The sequence below is a fragment of the Gavia stellata genome, chromosome 20 (genome assembly GCF_030936135.1).
Source record: "Gavia stellata isolate bGavSte3 chromosome 20, bGavSte3.hap2, whole genome shotgun sequence".
Classification (NCBI taxonomy): domain Eukaryota; kingdom Metazoa; phylum Chordata; class Aves; order Gaviiformes; family Gaviidae; genus Gavia; species Gavia stellata.
This window is the reverse complement of record NC_082613.1, coordinates 1,742,484-1,761,919: the sequence shown is the minus strand read 5'-3', so window position 1 is coordinate 1,761,919 and position 19,436 is coordinate 1,742,484. Positions and strand designations below refer to the sequence as shown.

The 19,436-nt window shown below is 39.6% G+C and overlaps 1 protein-coding gene across 1 annotated transcript in view; it reads right to left on the bottom strand.

Moving 5' to 3' along the window:
- Positions 1-19,436, bottom strand: part of RTEL1 (regulator of telomere elongation helicase 1) — a 50,072-nt gene that overhangs the window by 9,809 nt on the left and 20,827 nt on the right. The window contains exons 18-30 of the mRNA XM_059827058.1: positions 17,421-17,461; positions 16,279-16,364; positions 15,416-15,493; positions 14,596-14,673; positions 12,376-12,519; positions 11,471-11,586; positions 10,538-10,661; positions 9,291-9,444; positions 7,553-7,707; positions 4,731-4,826; positions 2,951-3,161; positions 1,407-1,544; positions 725-841 (exon numbers count right to left, since the gene is read on the bottom strand). Of these exons, the coding sequence (XP_059683041.1) occupies positions 725-841; positions 1,407-1,544; positions 2,951-3,161; positions 4,731-4,826; positions 7,553-7,707; positions 9,291-9,444; positions 10,538-10,661; positions 11,471-11,586; positions 12,376-12,519; positions 14,596-14,673; positions 15,416-15,493; positions 16,279-16,364; positions 17,421-17,461 (1,538 nt within the window). The remainder of the gene's footprint in view (positions 1-724; positions 842-1,406; positions 1,545-2,950; positions 3,162-4,730; positions 4,827-7,552; positions 7,708-9,290; positions 9,445-10,537; positions 10,662-11,470; positions 11,587-12,375; positions 12,520-14,595; positions 14,674-15,415; positions 15,494-16,278; positions 16,365-17,420; positions 17,462-19,436) is intronic.

Sequence of the window (19,436 nt, the reverse complement as noted above, 5' to 3'; positions counted from 1 at the left end):
TTTTTTTTTAAAAAAAAAAAAAAAGAAGGATTAGCCTTTGACTATTCTTTACCCTGTAAAGAAAGACTTCTAAGCTGTCCAACTATCCTACTCATTTCCTTGTGAGAAATACAAAAAATTCCCAGCTGTTCTCAGGAAGATCTGTAATCAAATCATAACTGAGCCTTTGACTTCAAAGATAAATATTGGACAGTATGAGATTAGAGGGATGCATACAGAGATTCCGTGCAATTGTGAGAATACATTTGCTAGTCTGTTTCTGCAGAAAAAACAGACTGTCCACACGAGGAGCGTACACATTACCAATAACAAAACAGGAACTGTTTTCTTCTTCATACCTGGATTCATATTGACCTAATCTAAAATTACATTCCTTAAATGGCTCTTTCACAAGCCCTGGACAAACAGGAAGCCAGCAGTCTTGTGCATAACTCACCCTTTCCCTCACTGACGTATGCCAGGTCAGTCTCTAGTGCAAACTTCTGGCTTTTGCCAGTTTCTTTCATATCCACCTTGATTTAATTTATTGGCTTTTGTGTTTCGTTTTGTACAATCCTTGCTGAAAATTCTGAATTACCATCACTCCTACTTACAGATAGCGAGCCACTGTGCTAAGTGAACACAAAAAGCATTGGTGCCCCCCAGGAGAGATTACAGTCAGTGACGAAATAAAACATAACATGTATTACCTTGGGACCGTGTTTTTATTTAACATGAAGTGTACCTGCACTATTCAGTCCTGTTGTCAAGTGGAATCCGCCCCGGTTCAAGTGGAGCCCAGGGTTTAGCTGAGTGCACGAGTCTTTCGAGAATGCTGTCTTCTGCTGACTCTGTCTTTCTTCTGTTAAATCAAACCAGTCCATTAGCAGTGAACGTAGGGAAGAATGAACACAGAATGGTACATTTTAAAGTATGCCATTCTCTGCTGAAAACACCTGAAGATGTAGATGCATTTCTCTGATAAGAGGGGATGAGCTAACACCCTGGTTTTTTTAGGACTTTATTGTTCCAGAGTTTCAAAGATTTCACAAGCTCTGTCAGGACATGATTACCCTCTATACACTGTTCTGGTGGCACCATGTGGGTAGCAAAAAAGACGGAGGAATACACACAAAGTTTTTAAATTCACAGACTAGCTTAAAGATTTAAATAGATCTGTAAAATCCCCTTTTGAAATAAAATGGCATCATTATAACTATGCAGAAACTGATGCTCAGGCATCTGTTGTGTGCTTATAGGAAGGCAGGCAAGAGGATCATGCAAAGCAGAGACTTAGCTCAGTATCGATTAAACTAAACTGCTTTCCACCCTTACACTTCTACATACTAGCCACATCTTGCTCTACGATTGGACAACATCCATCAAACAGTACAACTGCCTGCACAGTGCTGAAACAAGCTTCTCACCTATTTTCTTGGCCAGTATCTCTCTCTCTTCCCGCAGGAGGCTGTGCTCAGGTTTGTAGCCACAGCCCACTCCAGTCAGATTGCAACATGCTTCATCAAACTGTTTTTTATGTTGAGGTCGAACAAACTGGTAAAATTCTTTCATTAGAGAGAGGGAAGAGGAGAAAAAAGAAAAAAAAAAAGAAAAATCAGCCCACAACAGGTAATAAATGCCACAGAAACCTACAATGGCAGGACTTCTAGGTTAGGTAATATGAAGATAAAAAGTGCTGCTAAATAACTTAAAATCTAAATACTGTTATCTAATATGACACAGAATCACAAAATCACTAAGGTTGGAAAAGACCTGTAAGATCATCAAGTCTAACCATCAGCTAACACCACCATGCCCATTAAACCATGTCCCACAACGCCTCATCCACACGTTCCTTGAATATTTATACAATAAGCACACTTCTAAGTTACACAAAAGTCAGCTATTATGCAAACTTCCATCAATATTATTACCACTGGGTAATAACTGTCATTTTTTCCCTGTAAATATGAAGTATCTTACCTCTCAGTGAAACAGGTACTTGCAGCAAAAGGTCATGAGCTACCTCATAAACCACAGGGTCAAAGTATCTGCCAGGCTGATACTCTGAATTACTACTGTTAATTTTACACCTCATCTTTCTTACTTACCATAAAATGCTTGCCAACCAAAAGCCTAAACGTCAAATGAACTTTAGGTTTCAGGTGCCTGTCACTTTCGCAAACTAGACTTAGGCCTTAATTTGGCAATCAAATGTTTTCTTATTTATATAGTAAGATCAGCAAATTGGGAAACAGACTGTGGCTACTATTAGTACTAAGTGCTCATACTGAGCTTCCCATTCGTTAACCTTAAAATTAACCTTAAACAATTTACAAGATGCATAACTAAGCTTTTTTATTTTATTAGATGAAAGAAGTCACAGAAAAATCTGCCCATTTGCTCACAAGTTGAGAGGGAAAGGAAAATTCACAGAGAAAACATTGTTAAAACTAGAAGAAATGTTGGTGGGAGTCCTGTTCTTGTCAATGCAGTTGTTAAAAGTCAAGAAAATACCAGCTAAACCAGTAAACTATCAATGCTTGCCCAGATCACTTACTTTACACTCACCGTTATTTAAATAGAAAATTTCTCTAGATACTCTGTCTGCTTATTTACTGCTTTAACACTGAACCCTTATGAATGCAGATACCCAGCTCTCACAATCACACTCTTGATGTTACCTCTTAAATCTCAGGGAATAAGCTATACTACTTTTAGGCAAAGCTTAAAATAACACAGGCTTCCATGGGATGTGATTTTTTTCAGACCTGTCAAGATGCAAACTAACGTATGATAATTAGATTGAGAACATTTTCTGTGTGATCTGGGGATATGACGTGATGAAAGTTAATGATTATCATCCTGATTGATCTGTACCTCAAATCCAAACCACTTACCTCTGAAGCACCCAAGTCTATTAAAAAGACAAAGGCCACGTCATATAAATATACTAGGGAAGCTGTAATACCTCTTAACAAGATATGCTTTTTTTCATCCTCTATAAAGAGGGAGCTCATTTGAGATAACATAGCATGGAAGTCATCTGTCTTCTTGTAGTGCTGAAGAGCCTTAGAGAAGAGATCATAGTTCTGTTGGCTTAGGGTCTCCTTCACTGTTGCGATGTACAGCGTAGCTCGGGCCTTCTTTGGCTCCGTTGGGTCTGCTTTCTTGTCAGCTTGCTGTGAAGACAGGAAGACTTTTCAGTAAATAGTATGACTTGAGGAGTTACTCTCATGTGAATTTGGATGGAAGCAATACATTTACAATTCTGCCAGCACACAGAACGACGAATGCTTTCAACTAACAGGTTACTGTCTCTTGCAATTATGGTAGTCACCAAAACAAAAAAACCCCCGTGTCCATGTATTATTTCCCAAAAAACCAAAACAGCTTCAGTGCCACAGAATAAACACAAATCTAACTGGGCCTACCTCCTGGAAATCTCCAATTAACTGAAGAACAAAAGTCTCTGAAGCAGGAAATACAGAAAACGGAAGGTGTTCAAACATTCTGGTTCCTCTAAGACATTTCTTGAAGACACTATACACACGAGCAAGCTAGATTACTCTCTCGTGCTGGGATACATTCTTCTTCTACAGTCACAAGCAGCAGACTTAAAAAGATTCAGAACAACCGCTCCTTTATGAAAGTGACTGTGCATTACAACGTGCTCACACACTTTGGACATACATGTCTTCATGACAAAAAACAGTGCCACTGGGGCAATCCCAAGGCACAAGTATATTGTTAATTTCCCCAGACGAATATTATACCTACTTCTAAAACATGAATCCCCCTAACATCTGTGAGCATTCATTCCCTCCCAGAAGCAGAGCGATGCCATTCACCTTCTCTGCTGACAAAACTGACTAATTCAGAGGAATATTCCTAGAGAAGGCAGCCAAGTCTCATTGCACAATTCTATTCTTAGGAGAAGGTTTAATAAGAGAAATAACATTTACTCCAAACCTTGGGGGCTAGGCTGACTCATCATGACATCAGACAGCAACAAACTGCAAACACAACCTTCTGCAACAAACCTGCTCCCTTCCTCACACCTTGGATATTATCGGCTTCAGGATCTGTGACTACTTTTACCAGTTTCGTTTGCAAGGTGACTGGGAGTCTGACAGACAGACAGCACCCAGTTAGGACAGTACCTTGGACAACTACTGGCACACACAATCACCCAGGGGATTCTCATTAATTTATCGTGACTCTTAAGCAACTAGCTGCATAATGAGTTAACTGAGTTCGGAGACAGTGCAAACCAACAATGCACAACTGCAAACATAACACACAACAATGACCCACCACAGGTGGGGTTAGGACACGATCACTTACCCAAAGCTCGTCAGTTATACTATTTGAGGCTCTACCAACAGCTGCACTAGATGACCGCCGTAGGTCCCTTCCAACTGAACTATTCTATTCTAATAAAAAATAATGAAACCACCCGCCACACCTGGTCAGTGGGAGAAGATGTTCGCAAGGTAGTCGCTGCCAGAGAACAATTCTTTTCACCTACTTGCCCTACCTGGACCTGTGCTTGATTGGATCTGTGATGTTTAGATTTGAGAAAGAGCATGACAGAAATAGACTTCAGATATGCATTGATGAATATTTACAATTTGGAGAAAAAAACATAATTGTTTTGGCATCAGTCATCTGTCTGCCTGGAAATTTCCAATTCAAATTAAAGCAGTCTGCAGATCAAAGGGATGGCACAGACACATGAAAACACATACTGTATTGCTGACTAGCTTTATTTTCTTCCTTCCTCCTTTCTGCTCATCTGTTAACCTCTTCTCACACTGAAGGGAAAGTGTTGACAGACGTTGTGCCTGTGAAGATTAAAAGAAAAAGAAGAAAGGTCCAAAAAATGCTTTTCAAAGTTATTGTCTATTTAATTTAGCCATTTCCTGTAGTAAAGCTTGTTAACCCAGTTTGTGAAACCATTCAAGAAAGTGAAACAAGTCAACCTAAATTATTGCAACAGAGCCTGGGACACATACCTGTTTCTAGAAGGTAATCACTTACTAGACAATTCAGAACCAGACACCAAAACAGAGGAAATTAAAGACAAAGTTGGTCTTGAGGGTGAAAATTCCTGATTAAGCAAAGCTGGACTTACAGCTGCTTCAGGGTAGCCCTGGGAGCGTACACGTACCTGTGTGTAACTGAGGCCTCACATGTCCCTTCACTTTTCTGCCTGGAAGTACTTCTCTTCTAGATAAAACCTACATAAGGGCTTTTCTTGGGGTACTGAGAAGGGAAGCCTAAGCAGTCTTGTAGAAAATATCAGGCCAGACAGGAAGAGACAGTAGAGCAGAAGCTCTTTAGTGTCTCCCATTCCCAGAAACAAAGCATTGTGCTTGTACTGCAGTGACCGGAAATATTGGTACATACAAAGCTCCAAAAGAGAAGTGAGCGGGCATAAGCAAGAGGAGTGGAATTGCTTAGATCAAGCCAGTATCGACCACATTAAAAACAATCACCTAAGTAACAGAAGAAACTGCGGGATAGCCCCATATTGCCAGCTGGTTTCTACACACCTGTTGAGAAAGTGACTTCTAAATATGTCTATTCAGATCACAAAGCTTCAGCATCTACAGCTAAAACAACAACACTAAAAATAAACAAAACCCTAAACCAGTAACCTCAGATTTGCCAGTCTGTAGAGTCAGTTGGTGATACTCAGAAATACAAACCTTCAGTGCACTCATAATACTGCAAGGATACTGAATTCCAGACAAGCCTGACCATGATTTAAGTGCACATTTAAATATATTTTATTTAAGCATTGTGTAACAGAATGAAGAATTGGAAAACAAGCAGCAAGTCAAACATTTATGACATGTGGATTAAGCCAGAAAAACAATCAAAACCATCTTCTTAATGCTGGACTACATAAAGGCACCACCTTGAACAGCATGATCCAGAAGAAATAAGGCTTCTGAAAGACAAGTTTCCATAAGGCATGTCTCACAAGGAAAACTGATTAAGGGGAACTGTCAAATCATTCTTCAAATGTATTGAGAGACTATTTCTTGTATTTTGATTTTTTGATATGACAAAGGCTTCTTTTCTTCTTTTTCACCCCAAGCAAATTGTTTCACAATGACAGCAGCTAAATTTCCATTATTTAGGCAACAAGGGTACAGTATAACCTTGATAAAAGAAAAAGTGGTAACACATCCACCTACTATGATGGATGGTGAAGAAAGATATGAAAGCCCACCAACCCCATTATCAGTCCAAATCCAGCGCTTATTAAAATCAGCTCAATTCTAGACTCAGAGTGAAAGCTGGCTCCCTCAGAGGCACTGTGTGTCTCAGGACTACACTCCCCAGATCTCTCATGCAAGAGGTCATCAACTTAAGTGCAGCACAGGATGACCCTGCAGTTCTCTGCAAGCCACAGATGAGCAGTAATACCGAATAAAGAAAGCAAACATGAGCTGACTCACAGCCAAGCCATTAGGACCATCATGTGGCTTAAGGAAATGTTGAACTATGCCAAAAGCAGTGCAGCTGTGTTAACAAGATACTGCAGCTGAGTTACCAAGTCCCTGGAGGTGTGCCAGGCTTTCCAAAGAATAAGATCTGGTGTCTATGCTGTGGTGGCCCATAGGTGATGGAGCTGATTTCTCAATCAGCTCCACACAAGTTAAATATTCTTTATCCTTGGTCGTTTCCCCAAGTTTATACACTCCTTCTGTTTTGTACACATCCCCATCCACCTCCCTTAGGCCTCCTTAGATATTCCCCAGATACTCCTTACACCTCCATACTTTCGCTTAGATTTTCTTCCCCTAAGCGAACTGCTTAGGTGTGTTGCAACAGGCATTCCTGGAGTCCACACACTAGTCATCAGCCAAACTGAGTCTGCAAGCCAGCACTGAAATTCTCCTGCTGACAGCAGCCAGGTAAGGGAGCTACCCCACCAACAGCTGCAAACAGGGATTTTGGGAAAGCAAGAAGAGCACAGCCTAATCACTGTTGTATTAAAAATACCAATCCAAGGGGAACGAAAATGAACAGCACAGATGAAGCTTTGTTGATCTTAATGCAATAGTCAATTTTTGATTCAGGTAAGACATTCTGCAAGTCTGCAATATTCATCCTCTGAGGCAAATTAAAGATTTTCATCTTCGCAAGTGCGAGTTCTAATTCATCAACATCCTCCCCTCCTTTTTTTTAACTCAGTATCTGGTCACATACCAAGTGCTGACACAGATTCCACCCAGGAGGAACGGTACATCTACCAACCTCTTCTTTGTGAGCTCTTTGCTCTCCAGAGAGCACGGGTAACTTCCAGGAATCTACACGGTCAGCAGCTATGGAGCACAGCACAAGTCTGTACCTGTTGGTCATCTAGTTGAATGTGGCAAGGAAACTCTTTGATTAAGCTTAATTATGAGAACTTGCAGTTACCAGTGCCGACTACAGTGAGCTTTTCTTGAAAGAGGGCCAAACTGGTACTCTTAAATCAATGCCAAACTAATTTTGCTTTACAGCCTACATTTTTAACTTATAAGCAAGTATTGTGCTACACCATGGACATTACCTTTTCCTCTCCTGACAAGCCACTTTCCTCCTCTGCATCTTCGCTGCTCTTCTCATTGCACTCCAATGCATCCAAGAGCCCAATACATTGTCTTCTAGGCGAGACGAGCTCTTGTTCATATTCCATGCATAGGCTGGATGGTCCATCTCCATTTACTGGCATCGTAGCAAATACACATAACAAATTAACATTCCACATTATCTCTTGCTTTTTCTTTGAGTTAGTAATATCTCAAAATCTTATGTAGCAATCCACAAAGAGGTGTTCATTTATTTAATCTTCCACATCTGGCAAAATTGCGTTATATGACTTAGTAAGAAAACTGCTTTGGTTAATCACTCCCAAAATTGCTCAAGCATTTGTTACCACAACCTGGTGGTCTTGTCTCAAACTTTTCCTCAAGTGATGGTCACATTTAACCTCAAAATGGCTTAGAATCAACAGAAAAAAAAGTCTTACTGCAACAGTTGTCTATGTTTAACTACTTTAGCTTTTTATGGATTTCCCAAAAACTGTTTTTAAGAGATTCTGGCATGAAATATGATCTATTATTTTTCAACAGAACAAGTTTTTTTAAAGCCTACAGTTCTCACAGTATCAGTATCTATAAGACACAGTCACCCTCAGGTCCCAGGAATACATATTCTCACTAATCAGGATCCAGGTACCTTTGGTTTTAAATATAAGAATTTAGAGCTGTAGGTAGTGTTAAATGAGTACCAGTTTGCTACTTCTAAAAGGCATTCTCTTCAAAACATATTTCCACTATTTTGTGAAATTACTTCAACAGTCAGTTACTAAGAAAAGTCACTATTTTGAGAAGAATGGAAGTATATTGCACTATAAATTAAAGAGTCAGTACAAGAAACTCTTTAGCCAAAACTACGATTACAGGTGCAGTTTGATGTTACAACTAATGCAATGCAACTGAAAATCTATACCGAAGGAGGCAGTGCAACTTCTTCCCTTTACCTCCAGTCATACATGCCAGCCCATCCTTTGAGATACCAGGCACCTGGATGAAAGGTAAATTGGTTCAGCAAGCTCCTCTGCTTGCTCTGCAGTTGCACAATAGATGGATTCAACTCAAGGGACGGAGCATAAGCACACAGTTGGAAATCGAGGGAGAAAAAAAAGCGGTGGCCAAAGTAATCCCTTTCAACGACAACCTGCAGTCACACTGGCTTAGATGCAATATGAAATCACTCTCACGCTCAGTCATAACTGTTTTGGAACCACAGTTTTAAACACAGCTTCATTGTTCTGTTCCAAACCATTGGAACATTCTGAAAGAATATCTAACGTGAGAAATACTTTATTCTTCAGCATAAGCTAACCACAAATTTTAAAATACCGTTTTGTTCCAAGTCAATGCTCTCTGTTTTCTTAGTCAGATTACTATGTAAGAGTAATTTATACAACAGGAGGGAAGAAGAACATATGAAAGTGCTAGTCGGAAGCAGACTTCCAGTTCTCATTTTTTAAACTATCTATCATATTGCACCAAACTCCCCCTGTTCTGCAGGACATTTTTCCAGACCCCATCTGCCTCTTTGCTCTGTAGTTGCAACTGGTTCCCCCATTTTCTAATGCCAAGCTATGTCCCTTCTGATCAGACTTTTACATTGGTCTTTGAGCTCTCCTTGCTTTCTCTCCCATTCCAGTTTCTAGTCTCTTGCTCCTCCTTTTTTGGTTCAGCTTAAAACAAAAAAGTGTATCTGTGAGGACCCAAACCTACCTTTTCTTTTCCTCTTCAAACTGGGGACATGGTCATCCAAGTTTTTGGCTTTTTTCAGGGAGAGGATCTGCTCAGAGGAAGTAGATGGTGCCGTACCGCTTTCACTTAGGGAACCAGCAGAGCCAGAAGGGCATTGTGGCAGGGGTGAGGGCATCTGCAACCAGTTTACAAAATGTTACAGTAGGCAAAAGCTACTCTTCCACTCCACTTCCTTTGCAACCAAAAATCTCAGCAACAGCCCAAAGACATCTCTTTTTTTCCCAGATAACCCCTGACAGCAAGAAGATTGTTATGCATTCTGGATTTATGCGCTTTGGAAAAAAAGATCAAATAACTGGGAAGTGACAGATAGATGAAGTGTAGTAAGCAGGCTTAGCACTAAGTAGCCTGTATAACAGAAAAGAACAATTGCTTCCTGAACTATCCCTGCAACATAGCTCCTTCTGGCAAAAGCACATTGGGTTGTGATTCTTATTTACCATGAAACTCCCATTTATGATCAGAAAAGATCATCGAGTCATCTAGTATCATCCATCTGTAACTTATTATTTTGAACAACGTGTATTTGGCTTAAGCATCGTCCAGGAAGTCGTCCAAGTCTGCATGTGACATTTTAAGTGTTTATTTTAATCTCAACCTCCATTCTGGGGACAAAGAATTCCCCATTCTGGCTTCCAGCCCGTTTCTTGCTATGACTTTTTTCAGTCAATTAGAAAGTCTTTTTACAATATTACTTTTTAAATCAAGGAACTATTACCGAGAAAAAGAGCTTCTTAATGCTAAGAGAGAAGCCGTATTAGTAAAGATGACCCAGTGATGAACTGTAATAATAAAGGATGGGTTTGTCTCACTCTTTATACCATTCAGCTTAGATTTAAATTTAAGGGTTTGACTGATTCTTCCACACATATACCCTCTCCCGGAGGGTGAGGTAAAAAGCTTTTTGATGCTAACATCAGTTCCAATATTTGCATACCATCCAATGAAAGCTGTGTTTATTTTGGAGGGACTGGAAAAGGAAATTATTTTTGTGATCTAACCTAATGAATTGCATAGCGTGACCACACATCCTGTTCCCAGCTCGCTCTTGGAGAAAGGTGAGGCATACCTCCTCTCCTGTAAAGCTTCCAATGCTTAGAAGTGACAAGACAAGTGACTCCGTCACATCTCAGACCTGGCTTAGTATTCCCAGTTTCCAACACTATCAATAAAAATCAAAAAACCCAACAAATTTTCAAGACACTCACAATTTCTTGAGCAACACGGAAGAAGAGGGAGACACTTCTGACAGCATGCCCAAAGTTGTCATAAACATTCACATAAGGGCGGACCCATGAAGGCAGCTTGCCTTTTACATCACCAGTTGTGAACCTGCGTAGGATTGGAAAAGGAGAGAATTATTTGCCAGGTTGGCCTACATGAATTGAACAAATGCTGGATGAGGGAGGGTCCAAAAGGACAAGGGAGGAGCAGCAAGACAACAAAAGATTGGGACAGTGCAGTAAACGTAATGGGGTGACGTCTTCATTCAGGAGAAAAGGGCTCTGTTAATACCACGTACCATGCAATCGGCCAATTCCTATCTTTCGTCCATAAAATCTTTAACTGTGCAACAGTGGTACTGAACTGTGACGTGCTCACTGTCCCCAGTCAAGCCTCAGCATTGAAGGCTATTAATTAAACTCTTGTTGCTTATTATATACATATTAATTAATAGCATATCAATGGGTATTAATGCAATGATCTATATGAGTATAATGTATTAATATTTTATATTATTACAGCAATATAATCTTTCCTCATTTTCGTCCTCCTCCTCTCAAAACACTGCAGAGCTGGTGACTGCTTTCTCAAATGAGAGATGGAGAAAACGCAAAACCACAAATTATTATCACAATTTCCCGTAACATTACAAACACGAATTCAGCAAATTGGCTTATTTTGCATTAATACCATTAATCTCTTTCTGCAGCTCCAAGACAGTATATTTTGGGAGCAGAAGATAACAATCTAGTTACTTTCTTAAAGTAGTGCAATATTTGTATAACCTGTTCTGTAAAATAATTTAATTACTTATGAACTGTAGCCTTCTCCAAAGAGTAACATCAGCACAGTTCTATACAAAATACCAATACCCGTGTTGGGGTATGTACGTTCATGTTCTAGAGCCAAGGTTTCACCTGTGGTCACAGAGGAAGATAGCACCATAGTCTTGGCGATGTCTGATGACCCTGCCGATAGCCTGATTAACAGCCCGGGAAGCTTGCTGACTGTACCACTCACGCCCAGATAAATACTGCAATAGGTGGGAGAAAGAATTAACATTATTTACCAGGTAAAACGTGTTCTCTGCACTGTACAGTCAACTATTCCCTTCTAAAGAAATAAAAAAAATTAAAAATGCATCTAACAAGATCTACCGACAAATCTCCAAAAGCCTTGGAAAGCCAAATACAGGTTGACTCAAAGATCACACCTGACTTACGGTGCACAGAAAACTCAAGCAGTAATATCCATCTCGAGGGGCTATTTAGTATATGATGCACTGTCAGCCTTGGTAGTACAACAGACTCACCATATTATTTAAGACCTAACAGCTATCCTGCAGGACAATAAACTAAATTTATAATGCCATTCATTCTCATGCCTGAAACAATAGGGAAAAAAAAACCAACAAAGCAAAACAAAACACAAAAACCCCAAACCACCAAATCACAAATCCCCAAACTAGCCAGCACAGGCAATTCTTCCTGCCCACCCTCTCTCTGAATGAAATAATCCCCTCAGAAAGATATCCGTATAACATGCATACAAAGATTTTGACTGAAACTTTAATTATACGATTTTTTGAGCCTATATTTGATTGAGATCGTGTCACTGCAGACAGAATTTGGAACCCTTAACATTATTTAAAAAAAAAAAAAAGGGAGACTATTTGTGACAAACTCCCAAGGTTGTTTAACTTTGATATTCATGGTCCCATGAGGCTGGGAGGATAACAAAAGCCAAAAACCACAGAGACAAGAGGGAGAAACAATGACACGAACCCGCAAACAGCCAACAGTGAAAAGTTGCCCAGTATTACCTGTGCACCCGCACCACTTCTTCTCATTTCATCCAGGAACTGCATCTTTAAAACAACTCTGGGCTCCATACGAGGAGGAAATGGAAGCCCAGTAATGATGACTCCTCGTCCATTTATGTCTGCAAAGTCCAAACCTTCACTGGCCTGAACAGACAGTGTTTTCCATTATGAACAGGATTTGAAGTGACATTTCAGAGCAATTCAGCAGCAATTGGCCTTTTTTCTCCATTAAATTAAATCCCTAGCCAAGTGTAGTTTATTAATACATTATGAATAGTTTCAACTAGATTTTTTTGCTTTTATTACTGGGACTTTAAACATAGCTTTTTCCTCTAGGAGGCCCTGACAAAGCATACCTCAGCCAACACCATTAATGCATATGTCTTATTCCTGGACAAGCAAAACAGCTGTATTCAGAAGATATCTTAAATGTCAGTCAATACCTCTGTTTAAACCTCCCATACCCTGAATTGTTAACAAGACCTGCTAAGAACATAGCAAACCTCTGATATTAAAAATGAACAGAATCATTTCAAAGCAATAATGGAAAGCTACCAGAGATCTGCTCAGAATCCACCAGACTATAGTGTCATATCCACCAGCTGTGCTGCTTACATCCGTTCAAGCATTTGTCACTCATCCCCCCTGTACATGCTCACGTCCCGTGCTGTGCTGGCAAATCACTTTGTGAAATGAACAAAATCAGAGTTGAACAGACTGAAAAATAATTCAGGGAAAAAACCCATTGGTTTGTTTTTCAGCTAAATCTATTCTCCAATCTCATTTACCATGCTGCACAAGCGGCTGTGATGAAATATAACATCAGGGATGGATGGGTGGCTGGAATGACCAACTCTACTCAGCATAAGCCAGCACTGCCAGCAAGAAGAGCAATCACAGCATGCACTATAATCCATCTGGAGCTAGCGACCGTATAGTTGTATTTATGGACATTTTATCTTGGGCACAAATCAAATCCCTCAGGCTGATAAGAGCATGAGAAAACCAACCTTAGACAAAAAAAACCCACTAATAAAAAACCCCAAAACCAAACCTGCCTTTCGCCCCGTCAAAAGAGGAAAGAAAATTCCTGAAGACACCCCAGGCACAGCTAGCAAAAAAATTAGAGCAACTGGGACACAATTTCCTCTTCATAAAAAGGACTGGAGTTTTTTTTTGCAGGACATGGTTTAGTGGGCATGGTGGTGTTGGGTTGATGGTTGGACCTGATGATCTTACAGGTCTTTTCCAACCTTAGTGATTCTGTGATTTAGGTTGCTTTCAGGGAACAAAGAACACAAAAACCTTTCTAGAGCCCACTGCCAACATAAAAGCTGAACAACAGCCTGGGAGGGAATCTTGAAGTGATGGCTGAGAAGGGAGCTAGTTTCAGAGCTTTTGACAAGATGTCTCTTTTGGTTTATCTTCTCAAATATTTCCAGTTTTTGCAGTCATACTATTAACCCTATGACCACAACAAACTAAACAGTCTATCCTTCAACTGCATGTTACTGCAAAGCATGATCTCTCCACAGACTTTATTCCTCTCTTGGTAATACACTACTGTTGGAAGGACAGGCATATTCAACCTAGAGTCCCACCCAAAGAGAGCTACATCTTTTCTTCACTGATCCAACAGCTGCTTTGGAGACTGGGACTGAAGGTTCAAAAGAAGTTGAACCTTCTCTTGGTGGGCAGTAAGCAGCAGCAAAAAGGCTCTAAGAGTAATTTATGATTTTGCAAATATTTCCACTGAAAACATAAATCAACTTATCAGCACCAGAAAATGTAAATGAAAGGCCATCAAATGAGGCCAGAGGACCTGAAGTTAATGTAAATTTTTTAAAGCTAAGCAGTATTTTTGGTTTTCAGCAGTGCTGTTCTAACATGTTTGATTAGAAATGTTTCTTTCAGTTCTCCTCCAACACTGTTGTTCTCATCTAACGGGTTAAGTTTTTGGTGACCAGCCAACAGGAAATATAAGTATGATGCTCATCCCCTTTAAAGAACTCAAAGATGTATCCCTTTAATAAAACCAGGAACGAGGCATATGTAAACATGACATATTTTTGAAATGGCTTCAGGGCATCCTACTTCTCTTGGTTTTTTCCACATATAATTATAGTCACATAACAGAAACGTACTGAAATCCAGAATGATAGTTTTTTCCATCAACTATATAATCTGATCTCAGATGAAACAAATTCTCGGTTATGTTACCTTTCCCCGACATACTGCCAAAAAAGCAGCTCCGTTGGACTTAGGACAGACAACTTTATCGTAGTAGGCATCCATTACCTAAAAGATAAACTAGTTTAAGCAAGAGCAAGAATGGTATTATCCTTTGCCTATGCATAAATAGAAACCTGTACTAGCTAAATTTGACTTGTACACTAAGATCTAAAATGTGATTAATCTGGCTTACGATAATCTTCTTCGCTTTTACTAATTGCGAATGTGAGAAGCCCTTAGCTTACCAAAATCCTTACATTACTGTGAAATCTAGAATACATCTGCATAAGCATAAAAGATTAATGTCAGATACTTCTGATGAGAAGGTAAAATATGGACTGTCCTGTGTTTCTACAGATTCTTAAGTAAAATAGGCAAACCAAGAAAGCGATTCAAGGATATTATTTACTCTAAGAAGCAAACAGAGAGGCCATAAATAAACAAGATGACACTGCACAATTCCTTAACACCCAAAGCATGACAAGCTGGGAAAAAATGTCCCGCAGAACATTAAAAGATGCTGACTGCTGAAGTGACAGCTTTCTACCATCTCGATTACCCAGTACATATGCATGTTAGCCGCTGTTACATACTGGATTTCAAATGAAGATTGTACCCTGCACAAGCAGCCAAAACAGTAAAGGAAGGATGCACAGAAGAACTATACTTCAAAGAAGTGCTCAGAGAGTTTTTATTTTATCCTAGGATAAAATTTGGGTCTTTCACACCCAAACACATCTTAGAGCAGGTATTTAAACATAGAAACAGTTTCTGAAAGTGTTATAGGTATGTAATGCAAATGGTCAACCTCTGCAAAGCTTCCTTTGTTCCTGGGTTCCACAAACATTGGCTTCACTTCTTCTATTCTTTTAGCAAAATCATGCTCCTGTTAAACAGATAATGAACAGATCAGAAATGGCCTTGTGAAAGTAACCACATACCAGAAGTGCCCACAAGAAAGGAAACGCTCAGGAGTGGTCACCACAGACCTCCCGAACACAGTCTGTTCCTGTCTTGCCAAACGCAGGAAGAGATGGAAGCAGAAACGTGCAATCCTAACAACACTGACGGCAATGCCCTGCAGTTGGTGCAACTCAGACATTACGCAGATGGGAGATCCGTTTCTTTTCCTTCCAACTTGCAAATTCCCAACATCCCCCTCCCAGAGACTCACTCTGCAGTACGACACCTCTGTCCCAGCATTCGCTTTTAAGGAGGAGAAACATTTAAAACAGAACTCTTCTACCGAGTCTCACCAAGGACCCTCAAGGCATGAGCGTAACAGTTACAAGTTACAGTGGCAGCAGTTACAAATTAAAAATAAGAGAGAAAAGGTCATATTGGGATTTTTTTCTCTCTAAGAATTGAAACACTTAGACCAACTATAATTTGGAGGTTTAATAAAGAGAAGTCTGGTGAAATTAAATGAACTCTGAGATCAGATCAGATGAGATAACGTATTAAGATTCTTTTGGGTTTGGTTTCTACAACACTGCATTTCAGTGTATTGTGGTCAAAATAAAAGAAGCCTGAGCTGAGTTTTTACTTTCCAGATTTTATAATTTACTTACTAACAAAGAATTTTTAATGAGCATAGTTAGATAGCATTAACTACAAACTGTCCGACGTGTGTAACCAAACCACCTAATAAAGGCAGAGCAATTAACATACTCTCCAATATTCCAGGCTCTTATCCATGACAGGATATGATGGGAAGAACACCAATAGTCCATGCGGTACAACTCGCACCAGGTTACCTGCAACAAGATAGGCAAGCCTATAGCTGAGGGCATGGGTTCCTTCCAAAATCTTTTCTGCTTTCTTGACATGAATGTTCATGTATTAGAAGTCGTTTCATTTTTTTTTAAATCATTTCAATAATCTTGTCGTCAAGGTATAAACTTTAATACAGATGCCTAACTAGCTTTCTCAAGTGTAGCCTTAACAGGATAAAAGATATTACAAGCTACACCAAATACTATAAATGAAAGAGATACAACATCATCTGCCATATTTTCCCTTGTGACAGTAGGATCTATTTGTAGATCATTTTCTCCATTCTTTGTCCCCTGCAGTCTAAACATTCAAAACAATGGATGAGGTACCAGAAAATTGCTTTTGAGAGTTTTCTAGTCAAATAGTATGCACTTCACTGAAAAAACATTAATCTGATATTTTGTGAAAGCATTTTCTTAATTTCACCTTTTAGGCCAAGCTGAACACCTCAGAGCACTCTCCTCCATTTCCTTCAAACATTTCTAGATTTAACAGATTCCTTTCAATCGTATCTCAGCCAAGCTACACAAATGTTCTTCTTTTATTCTGTCCTCATGTGTTGAAATTTTGTAGTTCTATTATATTTGTAAAGCATTACCAAAACAATAAATGCTGACTTACGGCGGGCTTGACACAGTGCCTTTAAAAATATCGCAAGAAATTGCATTGACTTCTTGCGATCCCTAATTGTTCTACAAACGATGCTTGGCTGCACCATCTCTGTGCACTGATTTTCTAGTTTGTGCCTCTTTCTGACCGTGCTTAGGAATCACATTTTTGACCAAAACACAAATACCTGACCATAAAAATGAACTCCTAACCTGGAAATACTAAACCAAGGACTCAATCTCATTTTTGAATGCAATTACAGTAGCCAGCTGCCTGAGCAAACAGAAGCACACAAAACCAGACAGCATTTAGATACACAATGCAATCCTTTACCTTCCTCTTGTTATGTCTTCTTTAGTATTTCTCCTTCTAGATTTCTAAAAATCCTGTGCAACAACCCATTTCTGAAATCTGCACACTTCACTTACCAATTGTTTTCCCCAGAGAAGATAAATAATCCTCTGAAAACCTACAAAGAGAAAAATCAGGTAACATCATTGTATTTCCTTTTCTATGTTTTTCATATGTATTGAATTCCTCTGATATTCATCTAAAATAGCATATACATACTCTCAATTACTCTCCTTCCTGTGGCCAGCACCCATACTAAGGACACAAAATTACTAATACCTTGACTACACATTACTATTACTATTAAATATTCTTATTATTGGCACTGAAGATGCTCTAAGCTTCAATATTATCAAAACATAAGAGGCAGAAATGGGCAGCCATATGAGTTTTATGATTAATACAATTTAAGGGTGGAAGTTCTGCCAGAAAAGTCTGTAGATGCTGCCAAGCCTGACTAACATTACAACTATTTAAAATAATTATTGATGAACTAGGTGTGGTGAGGCTGCAGGGGCAAAAAGGATTAATTTGGTTACTATGGTTATTATTTACTTGTGGCATAAGCCAAGTAAATCACTTTTTTCTTGACTGAAAAAGTACTGCTCTACAATATTTATCTGTTTTTTCCAGCCCTGACTGAAAAGTCACCTGTTCTCTCATGCCTTTATGTTTCTTTTTTTTAGTGCCCTCTAGTTTTGCATACTGTTTTCCCAGGAAACTTACATATGCAAGGAAAAAACCAAACATACTTATTTTTGTAAGACCTACAAGTAAGGGTATCACCACACAGATGTTGTCAGAACACAACAAACACTGTGAATTCCCTTCCTTCAAAAAACAGGTGTTCTAGGCCTTAGCGGGGGGAACCCAACCTTCCCCCTTTGAAAGACAGTATCTTCCACAAAATACGCTGAAACGGCACACTAAGCTTCTGAAAATGAAAAATACAGTCTGAGGGTTTTCCAGACTTCTCCTTCTCAATTACAATTGCTGAGTCCCTTTCCAGTTCAGTGGAACATCTGGCATTTTTCCCTTTTTTTCAGTAAAAGCTCTTTGAGATCTATTTTTTATTTTTCTGTTTTGCTGAAAAAGAGTAAGTCAGGCCTGCAGCAGGCTGAATTACAGAATTCTTGGCAAAAGTTTGTCTGTAATGTTGAAATTGAAATAGATGTAAGAATGTGCCAACAGATAAAAATGTGTGTACTACAGGAAGAAAGTTAAATGGAAGAACACATATATCACACACAAGGAACTGATCCTCATTTCAAAATACTACAGAAGGATTACATCCCTAAAAACAGTACTAGCACCAAAGCGATGCCACCCTTTAGTAACTTCAGAGAACCAGCAAGCACAGAACCTTCTGCCATATGCACCAAAGCATGAAACTGCCTTTTAAAATTATATGCAGAGATGCCAATGAGACTATCATATTGCACAACGGAAGTCAAGATACAATGAAATGAAGTTTTGGCCCTCCTTGCTGGCAGTATATTCTGCCGGCAGCAGAAGCACTGTCTACTCTGAAGAACAGCAAGACACAGGCAAAATGATGGACGACCAGAGAAAAGCAAGAAAAATGATGATGAAAAACTTGACAAGTATTTGGATATATTTTCCTTAAGAAGGCAGTGCAGAGGTAAAAGAGAGGCTGGTCATGGTGACAAGCTTTAACTATAAAAATAGTTGTGGCAAAGACCAGTCACATTTCAAATCAATTAAGCCTTCGGTAAAGAAATTTAGGATGGGGCTCCGTATCAGTGAAGGTGGACTGCTCTGTAAGGGACAGGGAGGCAGAACCTGAGCACGATGTGAAGGCATGCAGGGCAGGGGTCTGGCCCGCCAGGGCCCAGACCCACACTAATGGAGCAAGGCAAGCAGGAAAGACTCGGTTGCAGTAGCCAGGCTCAATCACAAGATCATCAGGCAAAGTCACGGTGATGGGGAAGGTCCAAGGTCAATCCAGGAATGCGAGTCAGTAAACCAGGAGGAGGTCTAGCGACAGTAAGGAGTGTCATGAAAACGCTGAGTAACTGCTTCATGGGCTCATGTCTCTTGCAGAGTCAGAGAGCCGCAAGTCTCCCAGCTCC